This window comes from Stegodyphus dumicola, chromosome 9, assembly GCF_044657685.1.
Source record: "Stegodyphus dumicola isolate Sdum_Otavi_A_Nest chromosome 9, ASM4465768v1".
Lineage (NCBI taxonomy): Eukaryota > Metazoa > Arthropoda > Arachnida > Araneae > Eresidae > Stegodyphus > Stegodyphus dumicola.
In genome coordinates this window covers 39,684,239-39,704,997 of record NC_140776.1, presented here as the reverse complement: position 1 = coordinate 39,704,997, position 20,759 = coordinate 39,684,239, and the positions used below count along the sequence as shown (strand labels likewise).

The following is a 20,759-nucleotide window of genomic DNA, read 5'->3' as shown; positions in this document are numbered from 1 at the left end:
GACTGAAAGAAAACAAAAAGTATTTGAATGGCAATATCAATAATGTCATACCTGTGCACAAACACTAAGCAAATGCTTGATATCCGTTTTACCTAAAATTTAAGCTTTTTTAAAAATATTTTAAATTATTTTTTAAAAAACTTAAATTACCATCTTACAAATATTAATATTTTAAACTAAATCATCTCAAAGCATCTAACATTTTAAATTATATCATATAAACGTATAATATTTTAAATTATATTGGAATTTATAAATAATTGAGGCTTACTACTTTAAATTAGATATTCTGCCATTTCATTTAAAGAAATGGCTACTATAAATAATGCTACAAATTCTGAGCATCTGATTAGATCAATTAATTTTTGGCATTTATGCACATTTCAGGTTCATTTTCGCAAAAGTTAACTTTTCTTTCCTTAATAAAATCACCACTTTAGAAAAAAAGAAAAGTAGAACGTCTTGATGAGAATACATCATGTCTTTTGTTTATTTCTTGTCTCTCTTCTTGATGAATGGAATAGAGTTTGATATAACAAATGGTATTAGGAGGAACTTAAGAGACAGATTTCCTTCTCCATTACTTTTATTATGAAATTATCATTATGACTATGTTTTCGTCACAAATTATGGATGTGTTAGGTAGAGCACAACATTCAACTATGCCATATTTGATTTTGAATGAAGTATATTATATAAACTGAAACTATACAGTTCAAAATGCAAAATTTATAAAACTTAACAGTTAGTAAATATTTTATTAAACTAAAAATTATTCAGAAATTCTCTACAATTTGTTAACATTAAATATATGTATTTATGGAAAATATGACTTTTATACAATTTGAAATTACAATTATATAATAATGAAAGCTTATAAAACTGGCATCTATGCAGACAAAAATATTTTATCAATATATTATTTGCAGGCAAGGCATATGCACAGTATTCTAACTGGTATTCGAGGTATCAAGAGATATACTCGTACATATTTATATAATTATTAACTTTTCTTTTCTTACAGCTACTTTACACAAGCTTTTCTAAGATGAACACTTATCTACATATATAAAATTTATATTTTCTTATCACACATGCATAGGAATGTAAGATAAGAATACTGATTTACACCAGGCCATATATAGTTTAAAGATATATATGTATATATATATATATATGTATGTATGTATAAAAATATTTTGTTATTAAACAATCACATTTTCAATGGAGAAATCGAATGCTCATTTTCTCTTCCACATCTGTCCTTTCCAGTGTTGCACAGAACTCTTCAAATGAAATCATATGATCTCCATCACCATCAGCTTCCATAATAGTTCTATCTGCAATATTTGCCAACTAAAAAATAATATATATATATATATTAAACTTTAAATTCTTAAAAAACAATACTTTAGAACATCCCCTTCCCTCAAAAAATTAAATTAAATAAATCACACATTTCAAACTATCTGAATTGTATCTATTAAATTTTTGCCATCTAGTCCTTGATTTAACTTTTGGAATATATTTCAAGATTTCAAAATCTTTTGAAATAAGTTCATGCCTTCTTAAAGCTTGAGAAGATTAATATAACTCATTACTAAGTAAGAGATTCTTGTGCTTTATATTTAGGCAACAGGGAATAGAATATCTACAAAAAAGAAGTATTTGGGCAATTATATACTTTTAAAAATCAGAAATTTAATTTTTTATTACACAGTCTTTTTATTTCAGTAATGCCTTTCTCTTCATAGAGACACATACAGAAATCAGAAATAAAAATATGCATAAAATGTCTAGTTCATTTGTGTTTTTGTAACAAATTTATAATTAAAAAACTGCTACATATAACTTCTTATAGTAAGTAGAAATAAAAATATGCATAAAATGTCTAGTTCATTTGTTTTTCGTAACAAATAAAAAACTGCTACATATAACTTCTTATAGTAAGTATTCACACAAGCAAAACAATTCTTAAAGCATTAATATTACAAGTTCCCCCCCTAACAACATATTGCAAGATATAATAATTTTTTTGTCTGCTGTTACTTCAAGCACATTAAAAAGAATCCAGTTTTCATTACCAAATTTCTTTTTCTTTGCTGTAATAAATTCTTTCTTCATAATAAGGATGGATACAGATTAAAAATGTCAATTGTAATAAAATACATTTTAAAGCTACATTATTTATTTGAAATTCTATTTTGTTATTCAAGAAATAGACTTCATTCCTAATGAATTTTTATTGTTAGTAAGAGCAATTTCTTTTTCACTGCTCTAAATTTTAACCTAAAAAATTAGTACCACTCTTTGAAAATAATCTTGGGGGGGGGGTGAATGAATTTCAAGTGACTGAAATTTAAAGGAAATGGTAAATTATGTCAATTTGCATGGTGTGCTGTTAATAGACAAAAAGAAACTGTTGAATGAACTACATCATTAATAGTCAAAAAGTTATAAGTTCTGCTCTTTAAGATCTTACAAGTTTCATTTAGTAACTCATATGCAGCAAAACTGTAAAAAAAAAGTATATTGTTTCTCACATAGTAACAATATTGTACTGGCAGGAGAGGAAATTTAAAAATGGTTAACTAAAAAATTTGCTAGGTATAAAAGTATTTAAAAAGATGGTCACTTTAAGAGTTTTCCTGTCATTTTTAATTCAATGCAAACTGAATGATAATAATACAGCATGAAAAAATGCATTGCTGTTTCTGCACTCTACTGCTTCACCTCCTGAAGAAATATTGACAATGCCCATTTACTCCATCTGCTCTACAACAAATGATAGGTTGTTTTGATGAAATGGGATCACAGGGCATTAGATAAGTTTCCAACTGCTAATAAAGATATAGTATTCTTCTGTAATAAAAAAGGTTACAAAAATAGTTATGATTCCAGCAGTGCACATGTACATGAAGACATATTTTTATGTGTTACAGTAATGGGAAATTAGACATGTAGAAAATGTATATGGGAAATTAGACAGAATTTTCTGCACTTCTATCAAATCAAGACAGTACAACAATGAAATGTGAGGAACAATGAAATATGAATGATGCTTATTTTAATATTTTTATGTATCAAAATCTGTATCTACAACAATTTTATTATTAGATTTTTTTTAGAACATTAGCCAGTCATGTCCTGTGACCTATATAATTAAGAGTTTTAAAAACTAGTACAATGAATTTTTGCAATAAAAAAAATCAATTTGTTTGAAAGTACATTTTATGTTAACAGTTTTTTCCACAGTTGAAAATAAATAAGAAAAGAGCCCAACTGACTGATGATGAGCATACAATTCATGACAGTTTCTGCTAATTTTTCTCCAAGTTTATAAACTCTAGGAAAATCAAAATGCTATGAGGTGTTACAGCTGAAAGCTTTAATGTGGAATAAAGAAGTTTGTTTATAACTATTTATATAAAATACATGCATTTTTCTGTTTGCATTGAAGAAAAATTTGAAAAGTGAAAGAGAGTAAGTTGTCATTATTTATTTTCAAATTTTGTGCCACTTGGTAAATTTTTATAATTTGTTTAAGTAAATCATTTAGTGGTTAATTCAATACATCAGAATTATCTGAAATAAATGTCAGTCTGAAGATTTAATATTTAGCAGTCAATACATTTGAATTATAAAGAAAAACCAACACAAATTGCTTCAAATACCACCTTTAGACTTCAGACAAAAAAAATCAGTATACATTTGAATTTTTTCTTTGCCTCATTATTATGTTTTGATAAATATTAATATGTAAAATTTAGTTAACTTTTTTTGGTTAAAAATTTTTTGGCTTGTCTACTGCTTTCAGATTGTGCATTTGATACACATGCAATTTGAGACTATTGCTGTAGAGTACTCAATTATCCAGGCCGCATGGCAAATTCATCTGCCAACTTTGTGATTTGTCATAAAATGTCTGTTAAGGTATTTTTATGGCACACCGGTATTGTTCTATTCATATAATAAAAAGAAGCATTTTAAAAGAAACAAGAAATTTTATGAGGGGAGTGGAATTTAATGGCTGTTATTTATACTTTTAAACCGGTGGAATGATGGTTAAACGTACGTACACATTTCTGCTCATGGACATTAAGTACTTTTAAGGATCATTAATGAAAAAAAATTAAGGTCCTATCAACAAATGGGAACTGAATAAATTAAAGATATTATCTATGCCTGAACTTCATTTTGGAATACCATCCTAAGAATAAAATGGATCTGTAAGTTAGATGCATTGTTATTAAATATAATTGAATGAATATAATTATAAAACAAATTTGAGAAAAAATAAACTTGGTAAAATTTATCAAGTAACATTAAATATTTTACTTATAATAGTTGGACATATATGAAAGAAGAGTAGCATTTTAATGGCATAGGTTAAAATGAGAAGTAAAATCATAATGAGCATAATTCCTTAACAGAAGATTGGCTATTGCCACCACTGCTGCTTGTCTAGAGAAAGACCTGTTAATTAGAACAGAGCTGAACACCTAATGTAGGCATGGCTGGCCATTTTAGAAAGTTAGTTATGTTCTGTCTGATGCAGTTAGTGCTGTAGCTTCATGTATAATTCCTGGGGTTGTACAGCTTCATGTAGAGTTCCTGGGGTAGTAACCCAGGTAATATATTTTAAGATTCCAATAAACTACTAAAGCACCAGAGGTGATACGCTATTTTGTATTATTTTAAGTCTCATTATCTGCAAGGAATAAGTTTTACATGTTTATATTTCTTTGCTGCATCTCGAGACCATGGTAAGGATTAATGAAAGGCAATAACTCACTTTTTACTTTTAACTTTGCTTTTTTACTTTTAGATAACTTTTAACCTTCTGGCTGATCATCCCGCGATTTCCACGGGCAACTCAAATGTAGCAAAACTTGCTTATCTCGCGATTTCCGCGGGCATATGTTTTTCTTCCTTTATTGGAATCCGTTTTTTCCCCATTTAATCATTGAAATAAATTATATACAGTATTAGGCGTTTATATTATGTTTTGGCCTACAGATATCGTTAGCTGTCCACTAAATTGCGACATTTGAAGGCACGTGGTATTAGCGCTCAAATTTCACTTTTTGCCGCTTTTTTCTTACAGAAATGGCTGCTAGAAAACATTCAGTGATTAAATTATTGAATAATTGCTCAGCGTTTATATTATTGATTTAATTAAATTATTGAATTATTAATTAGATTGATTATTAATAAGATTTATTGAATATGGTGCAAAAACTGTTAAGCTGGACTTTGCCCTGAACCCTGTTTTGAACTCAATCATATTAAACTGCATTTATAAGGTATTTTTCCCTCAGCGCTTTATATTTTCTTAAATTTTATACATTTTACTTTTTTATATTATGCAATAAATAGAAATTAACTGTAATTCAACAGAAATTTATTAAAAAAAAAAGATTTTTTTTTTGGTGATAATATCTGAAATTGGTTTTTCTGGCAACTTAGTTTCTCATGATAAAAATCTATACAGAAGATATTTTCTAGAAAGAAAAAGTGCATTTTTCAATTCTCCAATATATATAGATTTAAAATATGCATAAAAAAAAAAAAAAAAAAAAAAAAAAGGAAGCGATTTCGGTTCACAAATTGAGCAGTCAGTTAGTTACAAATAGTAAATAAATTAGATAGATACCCTTAGTCATTACAGATTTACCTGGCCACTATTAAATTTTATTTATTTTAAAAAAGTACTTGTTAAAAAAGCGCTATTAAAATCACAATCTAATAACTTTTCACAGTTTAAAACACATGCAATTTATGACACTTGATTTTTTAAACGATATTAGGATAATTACACATTAAAAGCTATAAAACATTCATGTTTCATAGCAACAACACACAACAAAATATGTATTAATTCTTTTTAATTTGAAGCCTTTCCACACATTTTGACTAATTTATATGTATTTCCTTCTCATTAAACAGTTTTATCTCCTAACCTGTCAATCTCTCAACAATGTACCTATGAGGTTTTACTTGATCAGGTAAAAGTTAAATAGTCCCAAACCCCTGACAGACATGAAACAAATTATTGCTACGTCTGAAAGTAACTATGAAGTCAGATAAAGGTTTACATAAACCTCTTTATTTCAACAGAACTTAAAACATACAGGCGCATTCCTGACAAAATCAACTACAGCTCATGGTGATGTAACTAAACAGGAACAGTCAAATTCAAACTAAAAAGGTAGACTAGTAGACTGCACAATTTAATTTTAATCTAGGCTGATTCAGTAACTCTATCATTGTAACAAATTCAAATGTCAGCAGCGATAATGCAAAGACAAATAATTATAAATTATTAGAGCTGATAAAGACAAATAATTATATATTAGCTCTAGAAACTAATGCAGTATGCAAGCAGAGGCCAGAAACAAACTCTCTCTTAATACCAAAAAACTGCAGTTTAAATACTATTTAACTGATTTGCACTCTGGTTATGAAACGGAAAGGAGGAATTATAGTAAAGGCTGAAATTATAGACTGGTTAACTTACATAATAATAACCGTACATATCTTTCAAGAATAATTTTCTTTCACTTTATACATTCAATTTCTTTCTTCAATATGTTTCCTCTTTATTTCAGAATTTTTGAATTTTATTAAAGATTTCTATTATTTATTTCTTTAATAACATGAACATTAAGAATAAATATGAAATGATAGATGATCAGGGCCAGTTACAGAGCCAGTGTGGCAGAATTTTTAGAATTTAGTGATGCACCGAAGAACAAAAGCTAGAAATAGCATAACTTTTACAATTTAGGACAGGTACTGGGAGCAGAATTTACGATCCACAGCAATTGGTGGTGGAAAAATGACTAGCACCAGCCCTGTGTATTATGCATTGAGACATATATAACATGAAACTTTTAAATTTTCAGCTTTTAATTTCTTTATTAATAGAAAAATTCCTTTCTATAGATGCCTGTTCATGTGATAAGATTAGAAACATTTCTGATATTTATGTCTTTGTTTAGTGAAAAGAAGAGAAAATAAAGGGAAGATAAACATGTTAAGAAAAACACTTCTAGTATCAGAAGTAAAAATTTCAAATATTATGATTTCATTGTTCTTCCAAAAATTCTCCAAAAAGTAAGAAATTCATCACAAATTTTCTGTAAAATAGATCTATTACATGCCAATATCATGAAGACATTTTTCATTTTGTGTATTTTTCTGGAATCTTCTAGAAGAATCATGGGTCTATAAAAATATTTAAATCCTTCTAAATTTTTTAAGTTGCAACATCTAAAATTCGAAAGACAAATTACCCCTATCAATTCTGCTACAGCAAAAAGCCAGAAATATTTTCTGGCTTTTCAGCCGGGGGGGGGGGAGAAGATCAGAGAAAGGGGGTGGAGTGTAAAATTAATTTTATACAGAAAACTGATGCACATTCTGAGACAATTACATGGAAAAACTCTTACCCTGAAAAAATAGAAAAAGCATTTTTAATTGATTACACAGGTATTTTGCTTTTGTTAAGAATTGTTTTGTAAATTGTGATTTATAGCATTTATTACCTTGTTCATTTTTCAGTTTTAAAATGTTGTATATTATGTCTCTGAAATGGAAATTACTGTCATTTTATACTATGGCACAGAAAAGAAAAATAGCTTATTTTAATGTTATTTCTTAAGTATAATTTCAATATATTACTATTATTTTAATGAAATTTATGAATGTTATAATGTTTTAAAAAAATTATCAAAAAATTCCTAAATTTCCAAATTAAAAATGTTCTATAGAAATTGATCTTAAAATTGCCAAAATGTTGATAAGTCACCAAATTTAGAACTGTTTAATAAAAGAATTCACATCCCCCAAAGTGAAAAGTTGCTAAGAGCTCTTCATTAGAAAAAAATGAAGTAATTTTGAAATGCTTAGGTTTCACTTCTTGCACAGAAACTCGAGTATCACATTGTTTATAAAAGAAATAGAAACAAATTAATTAACCCATTCCAAAGATGACCATATTTGTCAGTGAACCACCAAAAATATTCTCCCAAAATGCTAAATCACTCTCAAAATGGCAGTTGCAAAAAGAGACGGAAATTTCAAATAATTAAAATTAAGGATTTTCTGCTGGTTTTGACCAAAAATCGATTCCAAAAAACCTAAGGACTCTTAAGGATTGTACGAACCCTGTTAAAGTGTGTAAATCCATAAGTATTCAAACAAGTGTAGTACATGCATGCACTGGCTGTTCATTTCCGTATAGAGATTAAAAAATATCCCAATATATGACAGCTCTATCAAATGTTCTAACTAGAGATGCAGACAATCAGAAAGTACCTTCTATAAAAATTCAGAAAGATGAAAGAATTTCTGATTCTCTAAGACTTACTTGTTCTTCAGAAATGTTAGCTCCAACCATCATATGTAAAACTGCCAGCAGTTCATCCCTTGAGATCTTGTTATCATCATCAAGGTCATACATTTTAAATGCAACTGGAAGTAAATAAGACAAACATATATTACATTAACATTTTGTGGTGTCTCCCAAATTTATTCAAAAATCTTACTTTCTGAATGAAGGGAATACATAGAACATGCATTACAAAAGAAAATTAACATTTATAGCTTTCTTAAATCCTTTATGTCATGATTTAAGAATTATAAGTTGTAATGCCAGATAAAAATTTTATTAAATTAAAGAATCTTAAATTAAGCAAGCTGCATTCTCTCACATCTAGTGATTTTCAGAATAACTTTTCTAATTAAATTTGATTTTAACCTAATTTTTTTATTATATTTTATTGATCTTATAAAATATCATTTAATGCGAGTTATCTTAATTGACTGTAGACATTTGTAGATTTTCATAAAAATATTCAAGAAATATTTAATCAATTAATATTTGTATTTTATTTTATTTTACTTCAATAAATGCCCCATTACTAAGTTTATCCACACAAATACTATACACATTAATAATTCAGTACTTAAAGTTTCACTATTTGGGATTTTCTTAGTATAAAAGTGTGAGAAAATTAAAAAATGAAATTAGCATAAGGACATAAAATTTAGATTATCTAATTGAATGCAAATACACTCTTTCACAAAATATATGCACCCAGATGAAAACAAACTACTATTACAAAACTTAACATGTACGTAGTGTATGGCAAGATAAACAAATGATTATAAATTCAGAACAAAAGATTGTTTCATTAAGAAGTTATGGCATGAGAAAGGTTACAAATCAGTAAGTAGAACAGCCATCTCTGGCACCTATACAAGATGAAACATGGCATGGCGTTGAATCAAGTAGGTTACATATGACACCCTGTAGAAGATCATGCCATAATCTTTGCAACTGAGCAGTTAATTAACCAACATCCCAGGACATCTGCAGTTGCCTTCCAAGCAGGTCCCGTGCCCTATTGGCAAGAGGCCTGGTGACCTGGCAGGCCACATCATATCCTTGAACACATTGTTAGCAGAGTCACGCTGTATGCGGATGAGTGTTGTCTTGCTGATAAATGGAACCTGGGTGACTTGATAGCATAGAGAACAACTGGCATTAAAATATCATCCACGTAACTGTGAGCCATCATAGTGCCTTGAAGGACGATTAGAGGTGATCGTGTGTCCCAACAAATCACTGGCCACACGGTTCCAGCTTGCATAGTCACCATATGCCCCTCGACAATAAATACTAAATCGGACCGCTGGCCTGGCCGTCTCCACGTGTGTGTGCCTTGGTCATCAGAATTGAAACTGAATCGGGATTCATTTCTGAACACCACATCCTCTAGTCACTCGCTCTCCGGTTACCCAAGTTTGGCCAAAATTCAATTGACACTGCCTATGATGTAGGTCAATGGTAGGCGGTAGCAGTCAGTGATCTTAATGGACAACAGTAGCATATACCAGCATCGGTCAGCCATCTCAAAATGGTTTCCCTTGCTATTACTGGAAAGGTGGTAAATGGCATCGTATCAATGGTAGCGATGTTATTGGTGTGGAAGTGGCTGCTCTTATGATTGCGTGATCCTCATGCTCATTTGTGTTCATGGGATAACCCTGTCACTTTGCGATGGTAGACTACCCCTTCCATGATCCATTGTTGCCAACACTGAGCAACTACAATATTGCTACGACCGAGGTGGTGGCCGATACGCCTGTTTGATTAACCTGCTTCTCTGAAACCTATCATATGACCCTTCTTAAAGTCCAACAACTGTTTGTACTGCTGTCAGTTATGTCTTAGAGGAATCTCTAGTCACAATACCATCCATCCAAGTTGACAAATTTGTTTGAGTAGTCCTATGGCATGAGCAATCGTGCTTTTAAATTCTCCCAGCTGTATATCTCATATGTGCATAGAGCACTTACCCTTGTCTTATTGGCATCAAAATTTAAATCATTTGCATATCTTTTACCAGATTACATTCCTGCTGAGTTTCATGATTGTGGCTAGATTTCTTCTGGGTGAATATATTTTTGTTTTTGTTTTTTTGTGACAGAGTGTATATGTTACATCAGAATTGTATTACAAACAGTTCAATAGTCTAAATCATGTACTATAAAGAGAATTAAAGTCAGTTTGCAGTTAATTTGAAATGAAGTCGCACCTCAGCATGAAAAACCTCCTAGTTTTCTCACAAAAATCTCCCGGTTTTTGAGATTTCAAGTTTGTCAACTATGAAATATTAAGTTTCAATAAAAAATATATATCAAAATACACATTCAAAACATTTGTAAGGGGGCAGCTTGGTGTGATTACACAAGAAAGATAAAAGATTTTTAGTTTAAATATCAAATATAACTTTCAAAATGCAAACATATAAAGAACAATAGCTCGAATTCTTGATGAGTTAACAGATGTTGAGTTTTTCACAATTTTTTATGTTCAAGAAGTAAAAGATATTTTAAATATTTTTCATATTACTGCATATTTTAATTATATCATTGTTATATTTATATTATTAACTATCCAAAAGTGATAAATCAATACTTACATCGCAGCTTTTCCTCTCTACTGTTTAACTTATTTTCTTTATTTTTCTTCACTGGACGGAACCGAGATAAGACTCGCATAAACTGGCGAAAATTAATTCGATCATCATATGCTTCATTGAAAAATGCATGAACAATTCTGTCACCTAAAGGGTTAATTGCAAGTTCTGGTATACGAAGAAAATCTTCTCGGCTGGAAAAGGTATGCAGAGCAAAAATTAGTATTTCAATTCTCCTTACATTAATTGCTACAAACATCACTATGCAACAGACTTTTCCTTGTCTAGTCTCACTTTAACTATATATTTTTTTTTTTTTTTCAAAACTGTGTCACAAATCTACTTTCTGAACCCAATTTCGCCACTGAAAAAAATACTTTTTGCAGCTTTTTCTTATACTTCTTAGAACATTCACCTACTCTTCCAATTAGTAACAATGTCTTTTTCTAGAGCTGGTAATAATAATAAAGCTATTTATAAAGTTATAATAATAATAAAGTTATTTTTTTGGATTGCTAAAAGAAATCCTCAAAATGATGTAGTGCTAAGACAATAAAACTAATACCCCTACAACAATTTTACACTGTATATGATGCTTTTATCACATGCTTTCCAACATAAAAGAAAGACAGACTTGATAACTTACTAAGATGTTTTTAAAATTTATATTTTAGATTTGATAATTTACTAAGATGTTTTTAAATTTATATTTTATCTAGGGGATACATTAGACTTTCAAAAAATCTAAGAGTAGCAACATAAAAAAAGTTTGAGGGTCTATAAGGTAAAGTTAAATTAAAAGCACTACTATTCATAGTTTTTAAGTGAACTTAATGATAGTTATCTGTGCATTTTGGACCATACTCACTTTTTATATACAGTGAAATAATTTTTGGCTGAAATTAGTACATATTTTCTTCATTGAATGAGGAAATATTGCAATCTCAAAAAAATTCAGGTATCATATTTCAATGGAAATATCCACTTTAACCTTTCCCGAATCCATTTGGAAATTTTTTTTCTGTGACTTCCATATGTATGCACAGAATAAAGGACACTTTTCCAAAATGGATTATAAAATGGATTCAAAAGAGATTTTTTTTTTTTTTTTTTGTGACATCTGTGTGTATGTATGTGTTGATATTTATCTCGCATAACTCAAAAACGATTACGCATAGATGTTGAAACTTTGTATGTAGTACTGTTATAACATCTAATTGTACATCTTTTTTATTGCTATCAGCAAAACCAAGCATACATATATACAGTGTAAGATATTAAAACATGAAGAAAAAATTATTACCAAATTAAAACTTAACAAACTGACAAAAGATTTTTAAACTACTAATTTTCAATTAAAATACAACCCTTCAAGGCATCTGCAATTTTTCTGCAGTATCCACGTTACAGTAAAATTTTGCCTGACTGATATTACTAGAACAAAGAATTGCTAAGAGCTCATAAATATCTCTGCAAAGCATAAAAGTACTGCAATTTATTATGCTTCCTCTTTTACTGTCTATGCTTGCTAGCTAAAGGATATCTCTTGCTTGACTTCTTATATTCATTGCTAAAAAAATGTAATGCTTTATGATCACTTATGATTGTAGAATAATTGACGTCTTCCTTAGTCAAGCACTCATCTAATACAAAATTCTCTAAAATGAACTAAACTTTTATTATATATAAAGGCATACACCTCCATACCTGGCTTAAAAATTCCTTACTTGGGCTTTATTTTCACAATCGTCGGTTGTAGTCATATACTTATAATTAAAGAAGTGTTTTAAATGATGAAAATATTCATATTTGGATGATGTCAAATTTGGAAGGGGGGAAATTGAGAATCAACAAAAACTAACTTTTAATGCAGTCTCCCAGTTCCCACACTTATATTTGGGAAATTTTTATACTCGTATACAATTATAAGAAGTTTACCCCCCCCCCCCCCCAATAATAAAAATTAACTCGGATATTTAATTTCAAAATTTGCAATTTTTGATGTCATTTTCAACTTACCTTGAGAATTTGATTATTCAAGTTAGAATAATTCAAGGAAATAAGTTTAAATGAAGAGCAGCAAAAATGTGTATAATTTAATAGGTTATAACAAAGAAGTCATGTGGTATCATGTTATTACTGTACATAAATTTTTAAATCGTTAATAATTTGAAATGAATTAGAATAAGTGGGAATGGTACAAGTTAAGTACTGAAAGAAACTAAAAGCATTGTGAGATATATAAAACAGCAAGAAAATTTATCTGTCAGTGATATTTTCAATATAGAAAAATAGCATGATTTTTTTAATAATAATTATAAAGAAAAATGACTGATTTTTTTACTCAAATAAACATGTGTTTACTAAATATGTAGAATGTTTTTTAAGTAAGAGTCATTTGAAAATAAAAACCAAACAAAAGAAAATTTCCCCAAACCAAACTTATTTTCAGATTCTACATATATTTCTCCGTTTTCAGCATAGTTGCCAAGTTTTGTTTAAACAATTATCATAGCTTAGAACTAGATTTTGAATACACTCTTCATAGAAATTTGCCACCTGCTCTGACAACCAAGAGGTCACAGTTATTTTCACATCTTTATCGTTGTAGTGGTTGCTGCTGAGATGATTGAGATAGAGGAAAAGATGAAAATCACTCAGCGCAAGGTCTGGACTGTAAGGGGGTTGTCCAAACTTCCCAACAAAAAGAGTCCAATGAAGCTTGAGCCTAAGCTGCGGTATGAGGCCTCTCATTGTCACGGAGTTGTAAAATTTCCTCTGTCAGCATGCCACATTTTTTTTTGTTTTAAATCCCTATCCATAGCTTTCGCCATAGGCTTACCGTATTTATGGTGGTTTCATATTGCATAAAGTCGACCAACAAAACACGATGCCTATGCCAAAACATGGACCTCATGATCTTGCACTGGGACAGAGTCTTTTTGGTTTTCACCCTTACAGGAGATTGTGTGTGTCTCCACTCCATGCTCTGTTGCTTCCATTCGGGGTGAGATGTGAAACGCACATTTTGTCTCCCGTTACAATATGAGTAAACATAGCATCATCTTCTTCATTATAACAAGCCAAAAAATTCAGCGAACACTCATATCTTTTGTTGTGGTCCTCCAGGGACTCAACTGGAGCACAGTTTCTTAAACCTTAAGTTTTAAGAAACAATCTTGTACATCACTACCTAGACAATTCAGGAAATTCATTTGAAAGCGTGCTTATGGTGAAGCTTCTGTTCTCAAGAATTTTTGCTTCAACTGAAGCCACCATATCATCTGTAATCACAGATGGACAACCAGAGCAGAACTCATCATAGATGCTGTCTTGGTCTCTGACCCACTGATGCACTTTGCCTTCACACATCCTAGTAGCTCTGTAAACTTCACAAATCTGCAGCAGACAGGTTTCACGCTAACAAAAGACATATCACTAACCTTATCTCACATGAGGTGGGTGATTTGATAATCTTGAACATTTTAAAGACACAGAACAGACTGTACAGGTTACCTACGCAGCTGCAACTGAGCATAGGTGCTTCTAATGAGTGCCGGGACACAATGGAGGCACTCATCGCGGTGTGCACGCCACCTATTAGTGTACATAACAAAACGGTCCTTACTTAAAAAACATGCTACATTCTTATATGCAATATAGATACATATTTATTTAATCTGATTTATAACCCATACATTCCATTTAGCATGCTTCTTTGGATTAACTGGTTATTTGTTTACCCAGTTTTAAGATGGGTTCCAGAGATGCCTATAAAATGAAGGTTTACAATAATTAAAGAAAGACTAACTAGAATATCTCTTTGTTTCAGTTAATGACCTTAATTCCACTTTATCTTAATCTTCAGCCTTTAAGGAAAATATGTTTTAGTTTTCTTTTTTCATCAATAGAAGGTGCCAGTAGCTTAACTCCTGTCCAACTATTCTTATGTTTTTACTATATCTTATCTCATTAATTTGCACTTGAGGATGATGGCTCGGTAAAATTCATTGAAACTAGTCCTGTGAAAATTTGCAAATATAATGCTGATCTTTGTTGTTTGACTTTTAAATTAATATTTATTTGGCGTGTTATTTTAACATAAAATATTCAAGATATTCTACAAGAAACGTAATTAAATGGACTTTAAGGTGAAAGTAAGTTAATAAATTTTCTTTTGATAACGAGTTAAAAATCAGTGGTTAAATAATTTTCATATATTTTTTAAATATTAGACTGCATATATTAGATATTGCTTTCAAAAGAGCATTTCTAGATGAGGGAAAATTCTTATACATTTTAGGCAAACTTCAGAATTTGAACAGATATTTTAACAGGCACAAAAACACATACCTTAAAGTTCCATTATCTGTTTTATCTAGACTTGTGAATCTGCTGTAAAGCCTCTCAATCTGGCTTGGTGAAACTGCAAAGAGAAAATTTTGTTAAGGGTGCTGAGTTATATAAGAAATGCCTTTTAAAAATAAGTTAGCCAAAATTAGTACATTATTGCTTATGAAACATAATGAAATTACAACTATCAATATTATTTTATTTCATCCTAACAATAGTATAACAAGAATGTTATAAAATTGTATTTAGAGAGCTTTTTTTTATTCCTAATTAGAGACATTCTAATAAATATTTCTATGCTTTTAAACTTTTTTTTTTAGTAACACAAAAAATCACTACACTAACCTTTTTTTTTTTTTTAAATTTAAATTAATCAGAACTTTCTAAAAAATATGTTTTCCAAAATTGTAAATTAATAATTTAAATACTTTCTCTATACCAGTGACATGGCATCCATATGGCTAAGGTGGTCGGTGTACAACAGCGCCAAGGTCTTATAGGCACCTACAGCAGCCAAGACCTTAAACGGCACCATGGTTTCAAAGGTACCTAAGCTAATTTTATTATCTACCAATACTAACCAGTGGTGAAATTTCACTATTTCTATTCCTCTAACGGCTCTACATTGGCACATTGTTCATCATTCGGTCAAACGTTTTCAGGTTTAAGATTGAGAAATTTTAGGTTTATTTAACCGCTTGCCTGATTATCCTGAGTTATCTCGGGTTCGTATGTATTGCAGTTAATTATTATCCCGAGAAAACTCGGGCGAAGCAGAATTTGTTAGTACGATTTCTTTTATCACGGTTTTACTTGGTCTGGAGGAAATGAAAGGAAATATTCAGCTTTCATTGGCAGTTTGCCAAATTTTGTTGGTTGCGCGGTTCTTTTGGAGGGACTGGTCGCGTGTTTCCCTATTGTATAGTATACGTTAGCTTGTGGATTAGTAATGTATAAAGAAGGATGCATGCGTTGGGAAAAAAATAAAATAATGTCGATGATGCAAGATAGCGAAAGCGATGATCTTTCAGATAGTGATTATGAGGAGGTGGGGAAGAAATAAAAAATTTAAAAAAAAAAAAAAAAAAATCCAATGAGACAGTGTACTCTGTGCTTCCGTGAAAGAGATTCCAGCAGTAAGCCAGTAAGAAAAGAGACCAGATACCAGTGTAGAACGTCAGGTATCACTCTGTGTTGTCCCTTGTTTCAAAAACAATCATACAAAGATTAATATTTAACTATTTTCGTTTGCTCAAGATAACTCGGGATAGTAAACTAATATTAAAAATAAATGTTTTTACACCTTCAAAAAATTAAAAATTCAACTTAAAAACCTACATATTTTGATTTGTTTCGTTTTGTTGTATTTAAAAATAAAATAAAAAAATGTGATGATTTTTTGCAATTTTTTTCAAAAAAATTTGTAAGGGAAGCAGTTAAATGCTTTTGCAGCTTGTGCAGATTTACTAATATAGTTAATGTGGAAAATAATTAAAAAATAAGGTAAGTGAATTCAGCATTACATAATAAAAACTATAATTATAATAATGCTTTATTCAACTTTAAAAAAAACTTACATAGTTTTAACTATACATTTAGTTTACCTAATTTCTATAAATACTTAATGAAATTTGGTATAATAGTAATTATAAAATTTAAAATTTTGAATTTTTTAAAATAAATGTTTTATATAAAACAAATAATTTTTTGTGATTTTTATTTGTATGGACAGAAAAGTTAAAAAAAAAAAAAAAAAAAAAAATTGTTTGGTTAACATGCAAAAACGGGAGGACAACTTGGAGAAGAGCAATTTGAAACGTTCTGATTTTTTTTTAAAGCTCACACATTTTCAAGACAGTAGTACTTTTACGGAAACAGTCATTTTCCATTTCCATCATTTTCAAAATCGGTATTAGAATTAGGAAAGATCCAAGAGATTTAGCTTCTGATACAGTTCAGTCGGTACCATCACATTCGAGTTAGCAATATGAATCATTCGATAACACATACTTATTCCTCTCTAACGATCCAGGTCTTTGGCTGAGTTTATTATCTCCAGGTGCAAGAATTAGTCGAAAAAAGTCGTAGGTATTATTAAAATAAGACTATATTGCCTAACGACAAATGTGGATGCAAGTTGTCTTAAAATTTGCTGTGAATTTTGTCAAAAGACGAAAAGGTTCAGTGAGATTGGTTACTATATTCTATGAAGAAAATATAGTTTTCTGTTTCTATTGTAAAATATTCACTAACATTAATAATCCACTTACCTGCAGAAATACTAAAATAAGTAACAAGATGGTTTCATCATTGGTATCAGTTAAGGAAACATTTGCAAATTCGCGAAAAAAGTAAATCTCGTTTTCAAAATTTACTGTCTGATCTGATTTATTAGAAAGATTAAAAACTAACTGAACTGTAGATTTTGAAATGCAAAATAAATTTAAAAGTGAAGCTAAATACTGGCACAGTGTCATTGAAAAAATAATTTATACAATTTAATTTTTGGGTGAACAAAACTTGGTTTTTTCTGGTCCCAGTAACAAATTATTTGAAAGAAACAACAGAAATTTTTAAAAATATATGTATAGAAATGCTAGCAAAATTTGACCCAAACATGTCTGCACACATTAATAATAATAAAAAAAATATGCCACTTTTATCTTCAAGAGAAAATTCAAACCTAAATGATTAAATTAATAGGTGATAATATAAGAAATAATATTTTAAATGAAGTTAAAAAAGCAAAGTATTTTGCTATAAACTTGATCGTACTCCTGATGTGCAGCAAATTTCCTTTTGCATAAGATATGTTAATTTTAAAAAAATAATGAACTTAGTGTTAAAGAACATTTCTTAACATTCCATCCCGTAAAATATACAAAAGGTGAAAGTTTAATAGAACTTTTTAATTAAAACTTTAGAAAATTATAGTTTATATATTGATAGTACAGACAAGGATACGACAATGGTTGGAATATGAAGGCTAAACGTGTAAAAAAAAAAAAAAAAAAAAAACCATTAATTCACAAGCAATATTTGTACCCTGCTGTAATTGCAGTTTAAAACTCATCATGAATGATGCTGTGAACCCAGTATATTTAGTAGAAACTTATTCTTCACTGTTCATCAGCCATATAATTTTTTTTTTCTGCCTCAATCAATCAGCAGTCTGTTTTGGAAAGTAAAATTTCAAATTAAAACCTTTGTCAAATACCAGGTGGTATGGCAGAACTGATGCAATAACCCCACTAAGTTTCCAGTTGGGCAAAATTTACAATGTTTTTTAGGAAATTTTGTCTGGATATAATTTTGATAGCACTACACACCATCTGCCTATTTCTTAATTTAAAGAAATTAAAAATTATGAGATCGTATTGTAGAGACATTAGGTATTTTTGGAAGCAGGCAAGATGAAAAATTAGCAAAGCCTTCGCCGAGAATCGAACAGCAGACCTCTCAATTATGCACCGAGTGTGCCGATCACTACACCACGAATGCTCACAAAGAAGGCAGGAAAAATAACTTATATACTCCCCCTTTGAAAGAGTGACTGGGGTTTTTAGAGGACCCAATCACCAAATCCTGGTTGAGGAGAATCATCCAACATTCTTTTAGTTCAAGCGCCACTGTAAAGACATTAGGTATTTTTGGAAGCAGGCAAGATGAAAAATTAGCAACGTCTTTGCCGGGAATCGAACCGCAGACCTCTCAATTATGTGCTAAGTGTGCTGACCACTACAACATGAAGGCTCGCTAAGAAGGCCGGGAGAAATACCTTATAGTATGTTTATTAATGTTGGGAAACAAGATACTAAATTGTTGTTACCAATATTTAGCACATAAAATTTCATTATTTCATGGACTTGGGAAAGTTTGAACAACCTGAATACTGTTTTAAAGGAATATCGATCAGATAATAGCTTCAGTGATATGCTCGTAAAGGCCAAATAATTAGCACTTGCTTGAATGTAGGTGCAAAATTCATAATGTCGAGAAATTTCAAGGTTGCTGTTGGCGAACTGATGGATAGGTCTGGCATGCCCTTTTTAAGGCACTGTGGTGTGAGTGCGGGATTGCATTTTATGCTAATTTTGGTTGCCTATTTGCATTTGTCAATGCAACCTCTAACTCATATGTAGTGGCGGTTCGGGGATTATTTAAATACAGGTTCACAAAATAAATTTCAAAAATTAAATATGAAAATATGTTGTAATTTACAAATTGAAATACATTTGCATTTTCACAAGTTTGAGGAAAACAAAGCACCTAAAAGGAAAAAATCCTCATAGGTAAAAAAAAATTGTAATATTTTATTTCTAATGATGGAATATAATAAACTCATAATATTGCTTACAAAAAATCTTTGAATGTTGATTACAAAATAATAAAGTACAAGTTTTAAAATTAAACCTACTTATCTGTCTTCTTTTGAGGCAAATAAATCAATAGCGTTCTAATTGAATCATTTATCTGGATATTCGATATTTTAATTGGAAGTGGGATTTTATTAATGCTATTGTAATTTACAAAAGTAAATATACATTTAATCTCTAATAAATTTTTTTTTAAAAATAAGCAAATAGTATTTTACATTTCTTAGATTCTTTGCTACATTTCAAGATTACAGTACATAATCTTGAAACTTTTCAATAAATGGCACACAACGAAACATTTATTTGTATCGTTCAGGAAAAAAGTTCAAAAATAAATTTCATTAAAACAGTATATCACTTACAACCAGTCTCTTGATGAATTTCCGCTATTTCTTCAGGCTGCAGCATTAAAGACGATTTGTTTCCCATATTAAACTGAAGGAAAAGGCAAAAATAAAAAAAAAGGAAATTACAGAAAACTAAAAACATTCACATGAAAACTGAGGTATATGCATTGCCTTGTGTCACACTTCAACGATAATATTACAGAAACAAATTAAGCAAACCCTAAATCTTATTAAAATTTGTAGGCCAAAGTCTCAAATGTGAACTGCATTATTACAAGATAATTTTGACTATTAAGCAATTATTTAAAATATGCAGCATTTAAACTTACGATTATCAAGGACTTTAAACCAAGGACACTCAAAACACAACTACTTAACAAACACTTTCACAACACCAATTGTTAAATGGCTTGTTTACTTGCATAACAAAAGTTGAGTTGAGGAGGAGGAAATAAAATTGACTGTGAAAAGTATTTTTGGAAAAAAAAAAAAAAAAAAAGTTTTGAAATTTTTTTCTTAAATGGTATTTGTAATTTAACACATAAATTTGATCCATTTATTTTTTTCATTAGATTAACGATGTTAAACTGATTTACTTTGATTTCCACCTATTGCCACAAAAATGGCACTAAACAATTTTCCTGTGAATTAATAGAGACATTTATGGCAACAACAGTAATAGTAATTCTAAT

The 20,759-nt window shown here is 29.9% G+C and overlaps 1 protein-coding gene across 1 annotated transcript; it reads right to left on the bottom strand.

The window, feature by feature from the left end:
- Positions 1-568: 568 nt before the first annotated feature.
- Positions 569-20,515, bottom strand: elm (calcineurin like EF-hand protein 1 elm). Its single transcript, XM_035353397.2, has 6 exons — positions 20,397-20,515; positions 20,083-20,155; positions 15,345-15,417; positions 10,995-11,185; positions 8,375-8,478; positions 569-1,356 (listed from the first exon to the last, which is right to left on the bottom strand). Exons 2-6 carry the CDS (start codon positions 20,147-20,149, stop codon positions 1,222-1,224), a joined length of 570 nt encoding a protein of 189 aa, XP_035209288.2. The 5' UTR covers positions 20,150-20,155; positions 20,397-20,515; the 3' UTR covers positions 569-1,221.
- Between the last annotated feature and the right edge of the window lie 244 nt (positions 20,516-20,759).

What these genes read in the sequence shown, in the direction of transcription:
- elm (XM_035353397.2), bottom strand. Translation starts at nt 20,149, where the DNA reads ATGGGAAACAAATCGTCTTTAATGCTGCAGCCTGAAGAAATAGCGGAA. An exon ending in AATTCATCAAGAGACTGGTT is followed by an intron (nt 15,418 to 20,082) that starts GTAAGTGATATA and finishes TTCTCTTTGCAG; the next exon opens with TTTCACCAAGCCAGATTGAG. An exon ending in ACAGATAATGGAACTTTAAG is followed by an intron (nt 11,186 to 15,344) that starts GTATGTGTTTTT and finishes TACCTTTTCCAG; the next exon opens with CCGAGAAGATTTTCTTCGTA.